At 37.2% G+C, this 19,245-nt stretch overlaps 1 protein-coding gene across 1 annotated transcript in view; it reads right to left on the minus strand.

Annotated features, from left to right (window-relative positions):
• Positions 1–16,312: 16,312 nt before the first annotated feature.
• The window catches only part of LOC139723915 (protein sel-1 homolog 1-like), a 79,957-nt gene continuing 77,024 nt past the window's right edge, over positions 16,313–19,245 (minus strand). The window contains exon 18 of the mRNA XM_071635120.1: positions 16,313–16,447. Within this exon, the coding sequence (XP_071491221.1) occupies positions 16,313–16,447 (135 nt within the window). The remainder of the gene's footprint in view (positions 16,448–19,245) is intronic.

A 19,245-nucleotide genomic window follows, 5' to 3' on the forward strand; every position in this document is an offset into this window, starting at 1 on the left:
TATACATATTTTGCTGCCAATTGTATATACATACATATATATTTATTCGACGCATATATTACATCATGTATACATGCGACGTGTAGGTAAGAAACTCACAGTGATGATAAATGATACGAACCAACTAAGATAATCTATCATTGTAATACATGAGTTTGCCCAACAACCTATTGCACAGTAATTTAAATGGGATAGCACGAGAGCATTATCTGGAAGAACCGATATTTTTCCTGACAGAAATCGATGTTTATAAAACGTCCCAATATTTTTTTTTTCAATAATCTGTTGCAGACGACACCGGTATGTCCCTTCCATTTAAGTTTGTTATCGATTGTCACACCAAGAAACTTAGTTAAGCAAATTTGGTCGAAATGTAAATCCTTACCTTTAATCGTGATTTCACTGATATCTTAATACCGCGTAGTTTGTTTTAATGTACACTGAACTTCCTTGTATTTTACGTTTTCCCTTATTCTAATTTCTGTTACCCGTCTAGCTCTACTTGAAATTATCTCGGATGTGAAACCTAAATAATATCATGAAAAATTCTCTCCATATATCACTGACGTCATTTTGCATAATTGCGTTACTTTTCAGCAGATCAAGACAGTCTCGGTTGAAAACAAAGAAAGATTGAAATAAAGTATAGCAGGTATAAAGTATAACTAACATTCCCATTTGTTGTTGTTATCATTGTTTTTCTGGTGAAATAATTATACATGATTTGGGTTTGGAATAAAGACATGCACAGAATCTCTTGTCTGTTGATGTCGATTCAATACGAAGAAACTCAACTTAAGCAATGCTTGCGAGTAGATCATTCCGCGCTTGATACCTGAAATATCTTTGTCTAGGTTATCGATGCAGCAGCCACCAAATGTTCCTATAAGCGTTTTGTCGTTTGTGATGATTCACCCCTTAGCGTTTGATTCTATCAAATTCGTCACATTATTGCTGTGTAACAGCTGCTTGGGTGTTCTGAGGAGAAAAAAAAAACCCAACAGCAACAACGAATGATATAAATCTAGAAGTAAAAGATCTAATTATGCTGAAGAATCATACCATATTGGGCCTACCTAGTCTGATGGGATGACAAAAGAGCTAGACATATTATCCATAAGAGACTGCCGCCTAAGGATGAAAAATGTAGCTCTTATCGTACGTCACAATGACTGTATCGCCCGGATTGAAAAAGAAGAAGCATAATGTGACACAAACTATGAAAAAAAAAATATGAAGACGAGAAAAACGCCTTTGTTAGGGAAATCAGACTAATATCATTAGATAATATCATGTTCGAAGTATGGAAAATCCTTGAACACCAAAATTAGAAAGCAATGCTCGCGGTTGCATCGGTCTGTACTGTATAATACATAATCATGCATTAGGATGCGTTATACAGAAAATACATGATTATTACCATGCTTTTATTCTGCACTTGTTTTTTAATTCACTCCTTTCATATATCTCTTTTTGTTGATCCGAGGCAGCAGCAAGATGATCAAAGCCCTCCAAGGTTTGTTTCCTTGAATAGAACATCTGAAAGAAGAGTTTTATTGAATAGAACATCTGAAATAATTATTAAAGGAATGGTATAGTTTGGATTGAGGTGAGGATCCAGTTTTTAATCTTTTGCGAGATACTTAGAAATAACTTTATGAAACGATACAGAGCATACAATTAAAAAAGGAATTCAAAGCTTATTTCATGGTAAACGGTTTTGAAATGGAATGAATATATATATATATATATATATATATAATATATATATGTATATATATATATATATATATATAGCGAAGTAAAACAAAAAGATCCTGTAAAATAAAAAGGTGGGTCACACCTTTTCATACGATTGCTTTGCTGTGGATATCTCAGCCATTTCAAAACCAAATTTCATCAAATTGTATTCTTTCATATTTCATACGAGGTTTCTCATTATCTTTAAAAAAAAACATCATTAAAAGAGATGGCAACCTGTAGCCCCATCTCAACCGAAACTGTACCATCCCTTTCACACGAGAAGTAAGGATGATAAGATCTTGGCGACAGTTATAAGTACGGTTATGACAGGTACATACATTTGCCGTCTAACAAGACACTTTCCCCCTTTTCCAGCTGGCTTTTTACGATGGTTCCACACGCGTTTTATTGTAATTATGAAATATCTTTCACACACACACACACACACACACACACACCCAAACACAATACTTAATCATGTATATTGTTTACATTTTGGTTGAGTGCCACTATATTGCATTTTACATTATCATACCAGATCATGACATAACAATATAGCATCATTACATTATCTCAATACCATCACTAATCCCGACTTGTATACAATCATGATACACTCTGGTGCAGTTATTCTTCTGCTCCTCTCATAAAGTTTGAGCAATCTGGCAAAGAGCAACGCTGGTTGTCATAATGATAATAATAATATAAGGTCTTATTTACCCAGGGTAGCCTCTTCAGTGTTGCCACTGCTCTACCAGAGGGCCCTGCTATTATTATCACCCTAGCGTTGCCAGGTACCCATTTATACACCTAGGTCGAGTGGGACATTGTGGGTAAAAGCATCTTGTCCAAGGACGTAAGCACAATAAGCTTGGTAAATGCGATCATGGGCTATCAACTTTGAGACGCGTGGTTCTAATCACCCCGTTATCTTCCGACATCATATTACAAAAGAATGTAGTGTAAAGTACAACGAAAGAAAACAGCATGGATTAAAGCATCCCAGCCAAGTCCAGACAAACTTGCTGGAATATGAGAGAGAAAGGGGAAGAGAGAGAGAGAGAGAGAGAGAGAGGGCTGGAAAAGGAGAGAGAGAGGGGGAGAGAGGGGAGAGAGAGGGAGGGGGAGTTGAGAGGTGAGATATGAATCTTCCATGTTCAGCTATCTTCGCATCTTACGCCATGCTCCGTCATATCTTGCCCCTCTTCAGAGTTCGTCAAGATGGCGAACGAATCATATTGGGTTGCTGATAAACAAACAGCGATAACTGCGCATTGTCAAAGGTGAGGGCGTAAAGTGGATGTAACCAAATACTCGCGGTGATCCAAACAAGCGATATCGTCCTATCCTTGTTCAAAAGACTTTGCGCGCCTGGCGAGACGTTTTTTAAAAAGATGGAAAATCTCTTTTTTTTTTTCTCACTTCCTTCGTAACCACATCCCTGCACACTTTTTTTTTTAACGGCGTCTTGAATACTTTTTTCAAGGATGTACCATGTCGTAGATGCGTTCCCTTTTCAGGGCCTGATATGATGAATTTCATAGCACAGTGTTGACATTTGTGAGAAAAATCATACAGGTTGCACAAAACAACATGCCGGTTTTAAGAAAAGTTAGCAATCTTCACACATTATAGGTTTACAATACTGTCAGAGATTTCTCTACATATACTTTACCTCACGTCACCATATCTATTGATCTATCTCTCTATCCGTCTAAAGAGTCTGTTTGTATCAATGTCTGTGCCATCTTCATTTCCTCGTTTCTTACTGTAAATGTATTTCTTTTCTTCTTTCTTTTATTCTTTCATTCGTTCTTTCTTTCTCTCCTTGTTTTGACCGGCGACAACCGAGGGGAGAACTGGGAGATCCAACAGCCATGCAAATATCGGCTGGAAAGTAACTCGGTAAGAAAACCGGCAAGAAAAGTCAACCACCAAGAAAAAACCGCATGTTGCTCGGTCAGTGCCTCTGCGTCTGGTGCTCCTACACGTGGCTCCCGTTCTGGCCGAATCTCACCCGCTGGGCGTTTCGGACAGACGGGCACAGAGTGATCGCGACTCCGCGCATCTATTTCAGCAACAAATGGTGCTTAATCGAGCTTTGCGCACCACTGTTAGCTAACACGTGATTCAATAACTTGAGATTTTAACTATTTGTTTAAAAAAAAGAAGAAGAAAAAAAAACACCTTCCAGTAGGTAGAGACTCATGCTGTTGTCCTCTCATTCACGCCGTATTTCTTTGCAAGGATAATTTAAATAGTCGGAAATGTCTCTATCCAACTGATACGACAAATTGGGCTTCCTGCTTTGTTGAGCAGAATTTTCACACTTACCTCATGTAGAATGATTCGATAAGAGACTCCAAAGTAGAGTTGAGTCGTGCTGGTTGCTTTTTTTTTTAAATCTTTGATTTTCATTACCATCTGCTCACCAGCACATCCCGTCTCCGTGCATACAATCATGGCAAACAGAGAGCAGAGGATGGCGGGGTGGTGGGGGAGGGGAGAACTCTTCCCCTTCCGATTTCACGCGAGAACTGTGGTTGTGGTAGTGGGAGAGGGGGAACTTCCTCCCACTTTTTGTTCAATTCAATTCAATTCAATTTAATTGAGCTGTTATTACCATCCAACAGAAAAGTAATACAAATACAACATATACATTAATGAATCATGATTATATTGATAACAATTTGTAAGCTATGCAGATCATAAAGTCTGAATAAAATGTTTTTTATACGACAAAGTTATATATAAACGAATAGATATAAAGAATACATACTTTGCAGCGATAACAAACAAATAAAAATTAAATAAATCGATTGAAAAGAGCGATCTACTGAAAAGCGGAGCTTGCAAAGTAGTCCAGGCTAGGCTCCATAGAAAGTGCACCTAACCTTGTTTTTTGATATATACAATGTTTTTTGATGGTTTCTTGTCAATTCGAGGGTGCTGATTCCAAATCCGATTGATGCCACTCTCGTAACCTTGAGCATTTTCGGCAAAACGCAAAAATCCAAAATGGCCGCCAGATATGCTAATTTGGCCATGATAATCCTATTTATGTCAATTTTATGACAAATTATTCCATCAAAGTTTTTTAAATTTTTGTTCCTTGAGTAATTCTACTTGCACATGCAAGAAATTTTTCATTTGAAGAGGTACATTTAGTATTTTAAGCTTATTTTCAATTCAAAATGGCCGCCACTCCTATACTCATGTACTATATGAATGGCAAAAAATATGCATAGAAATAGAAGACGAATTTTCAGTCACATACCTACGCTTTTATCAAGTTTTGCTTGTGCAATGCAAATCTGATGAGTGCCACTAGCAAAACAAGCAAACAAACAAGCAAAAAAACAGAAAGTTTATTGTTTTTAGGCTTATTATATTCTTCTTAATACAAAACTTCAAAATGGATGCCACTCATATACCCCTGCACAATATGAACGGCAGAGCGTGTGAAATAAAAAAAAATAATCTTTTTTTTTTTCTGTCACTCAGGTACACTGTTTTTCAATTTGTGTGCTGATTATAAATCAGAAGGTTGTTGCTAATAAAGGCTGTTTTATTTTTTTGTTGTTGTTGATGCAAACATCCAAATTTGCTACCTCAATCTGAATTTTTCCCTAGGTATTTGGAAAAATCCACCAAAACTTGAATTGACGCCAACATCAAGATCGTTTATCAGGAATTATTAGATATGAACATTTGATACTTACTCTCTCTAAAAAAAAATCGAGTGAAAATATTCACTCTTAAAGGAGTGAATACAAAGAAGAGTGAATTTAGAGTGAAATTGGAGTGAATTTTGAGTGAAAATGTTCATTTTCACTCATTTTGGAGTGACCTCAGGGATCACTCGAAGATTTTGGAGTGATCCCTGAGGTCACTCTTAAACGAGTGAAAATGAACATTTTCACTCAAAATGCACTCCAATTTCACTCTAAATCCACTCTTTTTTATTCACTCCTTTAAGAGTGAATATTTTCACTCGATTTTTTTAGAGAGTACTTGCCTTGAGATGTTCAACATTAAATCATTCATTCTGATTTACTGAATTAAAAGGCTGAATCCTAGATGATGACACAAATGAAATTTCCAATTAACTGTCCTGTTCTACATTATCTAAAAGCGATATTATACAAACTTTTCAGTCCCCTCATCCGAGAAAGAACATGAGGCAGGGGAAATTGGAAAAATGGACCACCTCGCTTTCTGTTGTCAAATCTCTGAAATGAAAACAATGCCCCAAAGTTTTTAATGTTAACCCAGATGAATTATATATGGTAGATGAATTTTACCACCGTTTTTGAGCCTCATTCTGAAAGCAGTGTTATAACAACTTCACACTGCTTGTCTTTAATCTTCAGCATTTGCAGATTCAGGATTGCTCTCGGTAACCAGACCAGCTGTGTTAGGACTCGGAATGATGGCCTCCTTACTTGTGGCTGTAAACTAACTCCACTAGAGGTCTTTTTAACATAGGCTATGTGGTGACATTACATTCACTTCACGTAGGAAGTTTGCAGATGATCTTGCCTTTACGTCTCATAGAAAGTCCTTGGATGACATGAGCCGAGTACTGACCCATCTCAAGACAATAGTGGAGTACATCATCTTCTGGAGACTTTGCCCCAACCTTTGTTAGATTATCATCAGACCCATGCCTTCCATCTTAGTAACCATCTTGCCAACGCTATGTTCAAGGTAGCTCTCTGTGGCAAGCCTTCCAAGCATAGGCTAAGGAAGTCCACCCTCCTTCACTGACACTCGATCACTCTCCCTCACACTGGATTGAAAGGATGGCCAGTGTCACCAGTGCCGTCAACACATACCCTGACCTTCCAAACACGATAGCATGGGGGGGGGGGGGGGGGCATTTCATGAAGCGTTTTGTCTGACAAATTTGTCTGACAAATTTGCTCTCAGCCAATCAGATGCAAGGATTTAATAGCTTATAACAGTTTGTCAAAAAGAAAAGATCTGACAAAACACTTCATGAAATGCCCCCTTGAACAACCTGCCATCAATGCGCCTGAAATCCCACAAGCCTAGATTTCCCTACTGTAACTAGAAAACATTGACCCCAAAACAAGTTGGTGCAGATGCTGGTCTGATGTCATCTCTGATACCACCCAAGTTACCTACAACACTGTCTCTGGCCTTGCAACAAAGCCACAGGGCTTCAACGGGTGGTGATCAAGCAAGTCTTCATGTCTTCATCCTATTTCTATGGCAAGTAATCGCCCTCTAACCCCTGAGGAAGTGCTGAACATCACCAGATGTGGTTGCAATTAAAACAATTGCAGGACTAATATGCATCTTTAGCCTGAGAATTCTGCACATTTGGGGCTGATGTCGCCTGCTGCTAAACATACAATTAAAGGGTTCTTTAAAGACAATAAAAATGACAGTTTTAGTTTTAGGACAAGACTGAATGAGATCATGATGTCAAAGTGTATATTATCAACACCTAGGAACTGTGAGAGAACTGAAAGAGGTATCTCACATTGCTCCTTGGGTGATGTTTAATGAACAGTTTGTACGGTATTGCATTAGGACAGTTTCGTTTATGCCTTCAACAGTTTTTGTTGTTGTTTTAATTCAAGAAGAAAATCAGGTTTGCTCGATAATATCAAGGCGGCACTCCTAAATTAAGTCATATCAAAGTGATGGAGGTTATGATCCATTTCGAACTCGCCTCAGGACTGCTCCCTCCCCCCCCCCAACTCCTTGCTAGAAAAAAAAATCTACAGTGTAAAGGGTTTTTAGTTGTGTCATTACTGTCCGATGTGTTTTTGTCCGCAACCATGTATCTCTGCACTTACTGTATAGGATTTTTTTTTTGTACTTTGTTAATATGGTTTTAGGGGAATGCATATTACAAGCTTTGCTTTCTAGCTTCCTCTCCATTTTTAACATTATTTGATAAATAGGCCTACCATGTATCTAGGCTCCTTAATATATTGTGTTAGTATTACATTTTTATATTCAACCGGCATGTAGAATATGATGGTACATTGATTCCTTGCGAGACGTATAGTGAACTTATATTGTTGAGACTTTTGTTGAGACAAAATGAAATATATAAGAAATTGTGTTCAACATCGTAACGTTTATGAATATTAAATGCTCATATATGTAGGCCCCCTATATATTGCAAGTGACACCCAACATATTGCACATGCAACACTTTATGATAGCGTAGGTACGGGACTGGAAATACAGTAAATTTGTTCTACATTTCCATGCATATGTTTTGCCATTCATATAGTACATAAACATAGGAATGGCGGCCATTTTGAATAACAAAATGAGCTTTAAATGCTAAATGAACCTATATGAAATGAAAATTCGCTTGCAAATGCAGATGGAGTAACTCTAGGAACAGAAATGTACAAAGTTTGGTGGAATAATTGGTCATATAATGCACATTATTGTGTTTATCACGGCCGAATTAGCATATCTGGCGGCCATTTTGGATTTTTGCATTTTGTCGAAAATGCTCAAGGTTACGCGAGTGGCATCAATCGGATTTGGAATCAGCACCCTCGAATTGACAAGAAACCATCAAAAAACATTGTATATATCAAAAAACAAGGTTGGGTGCCTTCTAGCCTGGACTAAAGTGTACATCCCTCGAAAAACAAAATGTCAAATCATGTTATATATCCAAATATATCTATTTACGACATACATGTATATGTATTGCAAGTTAAAAGACATTATTTTTAAAGTATCTATACAGAGAACATACAAACTTAAAATGAAATAAATGTTGAAGCACAGAATGACAGACACTATTTACACAACATGTACTGCTGAGTGTTGGCAATACTATCTGACGTTAATTCTTTTAATAGCCTAAACTGAATGAGTTTTGCAGTTTTATGAGGATTGAACATAACCGTTTCCCCCTAAAATTGTGCTCACCCAACAGCATAAAAAGCAAACAAACATGATAAGTGTCAAGGTAGGTGTAATTGAGTCAAACGATGGATGATAAAAACGACATCACTTAAATATTACACAAGAGACAGAATGTAACACTTGCGACTTTTGAATAGTGACCATCTGTGTCTTTGATATGCGCTCATTAAAGCATGACTCAACAGATCATTCTCATACAGAAGTTAGTAGGTGTATAAATTCCCTTATCAAATGATTTTCCTCAAAAGATAGAATCGATACTACTTATGAAAAGTTTGATTCGTGATCATGATAAAGAAAGTCCATCATCAGATAGAGTAAAATAAAACCTTTAGTTCTATAGGGATACCACACTCTGTCTTGTTATATAACAAGAAATAATCTTGAGGTTATGATTGAAAATATCCTATGTTTACAGCATTTGAGCAGGTTTAATCGTATCTCAACTTGGCAAGAATGGAGTTACTAAGTATGTCGTTTTGCGATCAAACTCTCCATACTGTAGATACACTTACATCCATCCATCCATCAATCCATACATACATACATAGATAAGTAGCCACAAGTCTTTGCTGTCGATCGAAGACAATTCAAAAAGAAAGGAAGGGCAGTAAACAAGGCACATCTTATAATAATTGATTTGTACTGGCCTCGTTTGTTTATTTGTTTGTTTGTTTGTTTGTTTTTCTCATGGAGAGTACGCACAGAAGCTCGATCAATTGCCATGTGATGGAGCACCCCCCCCCCCCCCACTCTAGCTTACCCCTACAGGTGGTTTGCAGAAAGTTTGACGTGACGAAGGGCGATCGCGTAGGTGGACTTGTCGCGGTAAGGTCGATCGTTACGCACTTTACCATGGGCTTAATGACCTATTATAGGTCTTGCGGGAATACCGATCCGTGGGAGCTTCAAGGTAATGAAGTGTTTTGTTGTGATTTTGTTATTGTTGTCATTGTTAAGTGTTGCATTTGCTGACATATTCCACTTGAGTATAGAAAACCGAATGCGTTTGAAATGATACAAAAAGAAAATGTTGGGAACCCTGCTTTTAAGAGATGCGCCGACTCTACTGACACACGAGACCCAATTCTACCCTCCCTCCGCTCGTGCATGCTGCCCGAGTATAGACCTACTCCTTGCAATCGATTCTGTCATGATGGGGAGGTGGTATCTCTTTCATATTCGGTGTTGTGCAAAGCCTCCAATAATAAAGGTAATGTTTCTCCCTCAAGGAAGCTTTAGGCGCGCGAACGTGTCTCATTTCAGCACATAAAGATCCGTTTCTGGACAAATTAGATGTCGCAGATACTTCAGTGTCCAAAATAATCGAATCCAATTTCGGTGTAATGCAACTCATTACGTTCACACACCTTTGGCGTGTCAGCGTTGCTCCGAACCCGTACGAGATCTCCAGTCTTTAATGTAGTGACTATATCCGACTGAATACAGAAACCGAACGAGACATATATCATAATCGAGTACTGAAAGGGAACACCACACCGCTCGCAAAAACAAACAGACAAAGGGCTGAAAAAAAAACCTCGAGCAATTCGACCGATACACACATTGACACTACGACGGACCTCCTTCTCACAAAATCTCATCATTTAGCATAAGAACAGGATGTGTGAATAGAGTATATGGCCCATCGTTCACACTTTTATGAAGCTCTTTGATTTTGAACACGGATCGACAAGATTTGAACACGAACAATAAATCATTAACGATTATCAAATCCCACGAAAAATTTCATTCACACTTCGTTTTGGTTTTTATCTATTCATCCGTATTGCCTGTTTTTCACCACTAAATTATACCCCCCCCCCCCGGCCTATAGGCCTACGTGTTAAATTTGTCACTAGATACAATCGTCTTGTGTGTGTTCTCGTGTGTGTGTGTGTGTGTGTGCGTGTTTTCTTTTTCATTTTTTTTTTTTTTTTTCTGCACAGGTTCAGTATTTTTGACCTTGTATTCACAGGATATGTCCGGAATCTTTAGTAAGTGCATGTGATGGTTCAAACAGGCGGAATTAAAACACACACACAAAACTATCTCAGGTGTTTATCTTTTTCTCTTTTTTTTTTAAATACAGAGACGGGCATGGACTGGCAGACGCATGAAAGGACAGACGGACAGAGAAACCAACTACCAGAAAACATTGTGCTTCATGCACATGTCAGGAAAACAAACACACACACACACGGGTTTAAAAAAAAATCATGCATCCCACGTTTCACTAAAAGCAATTATGCCCATCAACGAACCTGGACCACTTTTTTTTTTTTTTTTTTTGATGGATACACAGTTTATTCATCAAATCCATCAAAAGTACAATACATTCATGGTATATTGCAATCTGTACATACCAAGTATAGACTCTGTATGATTTACACCTTTCATTCAAACAACAAAAGAAAAAAATGTCGCAAAGATTCTTTACACAGATATCTTATTCCCGACACAAGGTATTGGGGTTACAAGAACGCAACAAAGAAAACGGCTTCTACGATTACACTCATGACACTTGTTTGAGGCCGTCTGGTACGGGGGGGGGGGGGGGGGGGAGTCTATAAAGTCAGTACCCCTTGCTATCTAACAGCCAAGCTGCGGGTTTAACACGAAAGTCACAGATATCACTGTAATCACACATGGACTGCAGAAATGTGGATAATACCCATCCAGAAGACACAGGTGGATCATTAAAGATATCTAGCTCTATTTTATGCTGCATTTTTTTTTCCAAATGGATTAAAAGTCTGAATCTGGGTAATGGGGTATATGCACAGAGCCGCCGAATCAGGCGTAAGTTCAATATTACATATTATCATACAGTTACAACAGCATTCATAATCCTATCGCCTGCGAGCCTATACCCCTCAACATCAACCTGCCCCCACACAAAAGCTTTGTGCAATCTGAAATGACCCCGTAAATTCAAGATTATGGGTGCGCTGATAACAAATTTCTCTGAGGTGATTTGAAAATGCGTCTTGAAAGTCAGCCACTCCAAATTATTAACGGGACTCGGATCCATAATTTAAAGAATCTGCAAATACGCTACAGACTGGTGATTCGACTTTCATTGTTGTTTTCTTGCTGTTGTTATCGTGTGTGTGTGTGTGTGTGTGTGTGTGTGTGTGTGTGTGTGTGTGTGTGTTGTACGTATCATGTGTACGTGTGTTAGTCATCTTCTGACACACGAGGTATTTCAAACTATATGAATTTTACTCAGTCACACAATCTTCATATCTACTAAAGATATGCGGAACCTGGGCTTGAGACTTGTTGGTCAAATAAAGAGTTTAGTCACAAAACGAATTAACACCATTCTTGCTGATTTGACATATTTGTCATTAAAGGTGCTAAAAAAACCAAAGAAAATAATCAAAAAATGTGGGATATTTTCAATCAAAACTTCAAGAATATTCCTTATTGTGTAACTGGTGAGGTATCACTAGGAAGGTTTTTATTTTAGCCTATCATGATGAACTTGTGTTAAAATGTTAACAAATGGTACTTAATCCGTTTTGCCTTCAGATGGAAAGGTGCATTACAGCTAATGAATAAGTCACCCTTCAACTCACTGCTAAATGAATTCAACACCACTATCTTTGCACAAGCAACGATTCTGATGTGTGAATTCTTCACTCCGATAATTCGCTGTACCAGAGATTCTTATACAACATGCAGGCAAGAAATCAATGCCTTTGGCAAAATGTACCCTGACAGTACTAAAAAATTATAAACAGTTTCCTGTAATTGGATGTGATTTTGGAAGGCACGCCACACTCCGCACAGTACACGTGTATACTAATGTAGTTAATTAATTTATCTTTGGCTGCCGTGCACCTGCCATTATGATTTTTGCACTCTCTAAAGATATTTCTGCACGCTTGAAATAATTCATGCTATCTGAGTAGATTTCCTTCTATTCCTTTTTCTTTTCTTTTTTTGGCTGAAACCCTTCACAAAATTGTTCTCACGTCCGTCCCCCAATATGATTTACAACATAAATGATTCTGGTGGGTTTATGGGTACAGCAAAAACAATCTGACTAAAAAAAATATGTAGCGTATGCTGAAAAGATTGATTGTATTTTGCTATTCAATGACTCATGGTCAAAGGACAGGAAAGATTAAAAGAGCTAAAACACATTTTGAACTTGATGTGACCTAGTTGAAGGGTTTTTCTTCTTGTTTCCCTAATGGTATACTTTTAATCAAATCTAGAAATGCAAGTTCAGCACCAGTGTACAATGGATGGTGTTTCAAATCATAAGAGAGCTGAGAAAATGACTAGAAATGCTTGCTTTCAAAACCCCCATTAGACATGTTTCTCATGAGCATAATCATTGTGAGTCCCTTAGGTTTGCTAGGTAAACTAGGTAGTGCACAACAATTTTCATCACACAAAAAAGTGACAACAAAAGTTTTTAGTATTGATGACAGTTTGAATTAATTAATGTAATTTTCTATGTGTTGTTTTAAATGAACACAAAGCTGCAAAGTGGGTGACATTTGAGGAAAGACTGCATCAATGTTACCGTCTAATAAATTGAAGACGAAGCATTACTGCAACCTACACCAAGACAATATCCCACTTACAATCTGTTAGAATCAATAAATAGGAAATTATGAACACTAACACCAAAATTGATAATTACATGTTTGTCAATTTTGCTACATGGCAAGTCTTTGAATTATCAATATCATTGATCTTCATATAATCATTTGTAACTTTTCTCAGTTGGGGGCTGGGTCTACAATACATAAACTATAAACACATTACTCTGAAAGTTCAGCTGAAAAGCAATCAAACATTTTTCTTCAAACAGCGACTAATTTCATTTATCATTCCTCCTGCTGCATATCCTTGTCAAAGAAAGCAAATTTGACTTTTAATCACTTCACAAACTTCACCGATGCCATACTCATTATCTTCGTTGAGGGTAGGCGCCCAACTACACATTTCACGGCACGTTAAGGTTTGCATAAAAGCAGCTTTGGAACACCAAAGACTACACAGTGTTAAGCCAGTAACAGCCTCCCAATCTTGTTCGCCCCACCTACCTACACTTATAGTTTTCTCACCCTTCACCATACAGATAACAACCTAACCCGACTATGACCCCCAATACACATCCTAAACCCTCTTATGAATAATGGAAAGAACAAAAAGACATCAAAGATATGAACCAAAATCTAGTAAAATCAAACCAAAAGAGAAAGAAAGAAAGAAAAGTGTATTTTTGGTACATTTAACAAAATACTGTACTGCTGAGTTCAACTCAAAATAGAATACACTTTTTTTTTTTTAGGTGACAGGCGTAACAATTTTAACACATTTTTAAGATACATCTTCCAAAAACAACAACAAAGAGTCACAACACAAAGCTTTACACATTGTTTTTGCATAAGGCACCTCATTATGCACGGAATAAAGATCATGTATGTTCACAAAAAAATTACATCAAACACCCCCTCTACATGAAAGGAAACAGATTAAGCACTTTAGTAATTACTGCCAATAATGCAATATTTTTCCCCTAAAACTTAAACAAATACAAACATGAACATTTCATGAACTCAAGCAAAATAATGGAATTTTAATGACAAATAATTCACGAACTTCTTTAAGTAGCTGCAGATTAAGTCTTCAGGACTGGACTTTAGCTACCAGAAAGATAATTAGGTATACTCTAAACACTTTGTAGATGTGCATAAAAACACTTGCTTAGATAACAAAAAAATAAATGCAAGTGACTAAGTTTGAAGGCCAAATATTTTTGCAAATGCACACAAAAATATGAGGGAGTCAAGTTAAATGTTGGTTTTTTCACAACATTTTTGGAGGGACTTATATGTCTCGTTCCAACAAACTGAAGACCTCTTCCTATACATATATATGTATAGTACATAGCATGGAATGAAGACAAAAAGACATGTGTAAGTGAAGACAACAGTAATTTTTTATGTTGAAAGAGAGAGAGAGAGAGGAAAAAAAAACCCCGGGGCTTCAATGTAGGGTAAAATGAAGTGAATGTGGCATGTATACATAGTTACACTGTAGACACCGTTCAAAATAGAAACAACACAATTTGAAACAATCTCCCTGCTAAAATGCCAAATATGCAACTTTCATGCATTCTGTTGACAATAAAGCAGCTGATACATGAATATTACAAAATTATGACTGTCTTTCAAAAATTCTTGCTAACAACAAACACCCTACAATATTATACTTAAAATGCATTGACTTATACATTGTACTCTATATTTTTTTTAATTATCTTTTGCTTGCTAACTAAAAGAAATTAGCAAATGCATAACTAAAACTCAGGAATCATTGTTTCACTTCTATTTCTGTATTTTGTATTTCTACAACAAATAAAGCTGCAAAAATATCCATCAACATTCCAATGAAAACAATTCACACTGACAGAAGAGTGGCTATCTACAAAATGCCACCTTATTTTCGTTTTCTCAATTCAATCAATAATGATTAACTGAAAAGTATAGAATAAAAAATCAACTCACACTGAATAAAGTATAACATAAACTCTATAAACTTTACCCTTCTTCGAAAATCTGATTGCAACATACAATTTGTTTCCTGATTCTGCAAATTATCATAATGAATCACGTGCAATGATACATATATCCAGTTACACACAATGCCTGCAATTTGACATTTTATTTCAACATAACACTGTGATGGAATATTGAAGTTAGAGCTTTTCCATCAAATTCTAAATTCACTGAAATTATCACAGTAATGAATGGTGACACAATGAAATTACAGCTGTAATCGGATATTGCAGTTTAAATACATTTCTATAGTGCACTCCCATTATCACAAACACGGTCATGACAAATTCCTCATTACAACAAAGAAAAATTCAGGTCCCAAAAATATTATCTAAATATCTCCATATACTTAACCATCTGGCTACAACAATATATTGAACTGTCAGTCCCAAAGACTTCATTATATTGGGATTCGCCAGTATTGACTTTTTACATGGGTTGGTGTCTCACTGAATGCTTGCTAAAGTGACAAGATCATTTTGAATTGTAGTTCACGCAAACCTTCAAATCAAAGACTGACTATATGTCAAGAAATACATCTTGTTCACTTTTACACTGGAACAAATCACAAAAGAGGGGGGGGGGGGGGGTGTGTGAATAATGCACAACATATCAAGCATTTGTCAGTAAAAATTAAACCACATAGAGGTATGGAATTTGTCTATCTTTCACTTCCAAAAAGGGGGGCCAAAAGCACCAGGAAAATATCCCTCACTACATTAGCTTACTTTCTGCATACTCTCAACTTAAACAATGACCAAAAAAACAAAAAAAAAAAAAGATGCAGAGAACCAGCAATGGAGTACTTCAGAGTATTGAGTATTGAATGTGCACAACACAAACAAACAAACAACCAAACTCACTGAATCAAAGTCACGACGGATCATCCACAGATGTGGGCGTTAAAGAGGTCACATGACAAATCAAAGATCTAGGAGACAGAACATGTGATGAGAAGCTATTGAAGACAATAAAAGGTGAAAAAAACAAAACAAAACCCAACCCATAAAGGGGCTTGGAGGTGGTGTCAGGGATGTACTCTGAGAGTCTCAGATGTAGTTCCTCCTAGCCAGGACCAGAACGCCCAGCATGATGTTGAGACCGAGGAGTAAACTGATGATGTAGACATCCCAGTACTGGCCAAAGAGCGCATCCAGATCTACTCTCTTTAGAATGTCGGAATTCTGAAGGAGAGGGAGGAGGAGGAGGAGAAGAAAAAAGGAATGCTGGCATTATCAAATTGTGATTGAAATCAAGAGAAATTGTCAGTAATGTCATTTGAGAGTCACAGCATGCATCTGCAAATGATGAACGACAGACGTATGATTTCTGTCATGAGCGTAAGTACAAAATACGGTAATGATGTCATGCGAATGCTCTGAACATGAAATAATGATATCCATAGTTTGGTAATATTCACTCAGTTCTGGTGAGATCATGTTTGGTTCACATTCTATATTATCTTTCAGGTACTAGTACTTACACATTGTATGCACATCAGCATATCCATGAGTTTAACCTGTTCTTCCCACAATTCTCTGAGAGCCTTCAATGCCTCCAAACAAGATTCTTTTTTGCCTATCGTCAAACAACAGACAAGTTTAGTAATCCGCCTGTGCAAAAGCAGTCAAACAGTACCTGATACATGTATCCCCTTTCCACGGTCAACTGCATGTGCCATCGAACAATGTAAAATGTTAATCAGATGTGTGATATGAATAGAGCCTGTGCTGATGGACTCGCAAACTCTTTTGTTATACACTGTAAGAAGGGCACCTAAGTGGGGTCAGTGAAAGTCAAAATCTAGTGAGCTCAGCCTTGATGGCTATGCACGCTTTCATGCAAGTTTTATAGCAAAACAAATGCACTACAACATTTGAAGAAGGTAAATTGCGGGTAGACAAAATTACACACAGTTTGGATACAGAAAAAGAACATATATTTACAGAAGAAACTCTAACCTTTTGATCAAAGTCATTTTTCTGGCCAGCATAACACAAATAAACATGAATTTAGGCCATGAATGCAGACATGCTTGGCTACATTTGAGAACCTGGCATACCAGGTTCCCATAAGGAACAGGTTTCTCTACCAGTTGCCAAGGTAATTCTGTAACTGATTGTCTCTGAAAAGAATGACATTAAAGGGATGGTATGGTTTTGGTTGAAATGGCGATTTAGATTTAAACTTTTTACAGGATAATTAGAAACCACTTGTATGAAATATTTAAGAGCATACAATTCTAAGAGAACTTCAAAGTTCATTTAAATCAGTTTTGAAATGGTTGAGATGTCAAAAAACAAAGTAAAACAAAGTGGTCCCAATAAAAGGTAGGTCCCACATTTTATGAGGACCTCTATGTTTTCGGATTATTCAGTCATTTCAAAACTGATTTACATCAAATAAACTTTAAATTCCTCTTAGCATTGTATGCTTTTTAATATTTCATATAAGTGGTTTCTAATTACCTCACAAAAAGTTAAAACCTGAATCCCAGTCTCAACCAAAAGTAAACCATCCCTTTAAGCTCCTAGAATCCTCCTGTATAGAGCAATGACTGCTGTATGTGTGGCAATTCTGCACCTGTTACACCGCAGTGGTTTGCCAAATTTCAAATCAGGAAAAAAAAAGTTTCATTTGTCTTGTTCTGCTTTGTTTGTAAACCACATGCAAACACAAAGATAAAGCAAGTTAAATCTAGGTGCGTGGGCACACAGTAGGTTCGACATCTATGATCTCACTTGTTTGCTATACACTTTGAAATTCATGAAGTGCTGTGCAATAAGTCTCTCTGTAATTCAATGACACTGAATGAAAGGCATCTGCCGACAAATTAGATTCATTACTAAAACTGCCTGCAGCGGCTCCTAGTCGGCGATATTGCTATCTGCACCTCATTACAATCCATGGCCAAAGACCACTGTCCATTTGCCGATAATATAAGTCATATCTGGTCAAACATGCGAGATTAAAATCTTCCAAAAGTCCCTTCACCAAGTCCCCCACTATTGATCTTCTATTGATCTACTTGCGGGCGCATCGCTTCAATTTGCATTGTGAAATATCCACCAGCTTCGCTGACATTGGGGCTCTTCTACAAGTAATATTTTGTGGAGAGTGTGTTGCCCCCAGACAGGAGTAATTCATTCATACTAAAATAAGTCACACAGATATCTTTTCGAGTTGGATAAATTCAATTACAACAGCATTCAATGCGATATCCCATCATAAGGGGAACAGTTCCAAGAAATATGCCCAAAGACTTGAAAATGGGTTTAAAAAAAATGAAATATATGCTGCTGCAGTCCTCATATGATGTGGAACATTGACAACATTCTCTTTATCTCAAATATTGATACATTCTAAAGTTAATAAGATACCAATACAAGACTGGAAAATACTGATATGAGGAAAAGAATCAGGAAGTTGCAGACCGCACACTCTCAATGCACCTGGCACTGACTGACACTGAGAATGTGCATTCTCCTGGCCAACAGCACATGTGCTGAAAGAAGTAGCATGAAATGGGCAAATTATCCCAAAATGTAGCTGATTTTAACTCACAACTGCAGTCCCTGCCTACCAGAGACAGGACAGAGAATGTAAGTTTGCACTTCCTGTGCTTTGAAAGTACAGAAGACAATACAGATGAACACCCTTTAATCAAATACTTTCCATATCGCTTACCCCACGAGACTATGTGGGAAAAAAAAATAGGTTGTATTAAACAAAACAGAGGGCACATGACAAAGCAAGAGATTTACAGACAAGTCTTTCGTAACAAAAAATACATTCAGGATTATCAAAGCCAAAACATAGTTCTTGTATGCCACCAGAACTTTCCATTACTGCTCTGAAATGTAAACATATGCATAAGAAATGTCTGAAATAGCGCTGTAATAATATTTTAGTCGGGTAATGACAAAAATGCGTAACATTAGCCAAAAAGGTTCACAGTAAGTCCACAATCTGGGAGCTTACC

Source organism: Diadema antillarum, unplaced genomic scaffold, assembly GCF_040938485.1.
Source record: "Diadema antillarum isolate AM-2024a unplaced genomic scaffold, OU_Dant_1.0 scf00000202, whole genome shotgun sequence".
Classification (NCBI taxonomy): Eukaryota; Metazoa; Echinodermata; class Echinoidea; order Diadematoida; family Diadematidae; genus Diadema; species Diadema antillarum.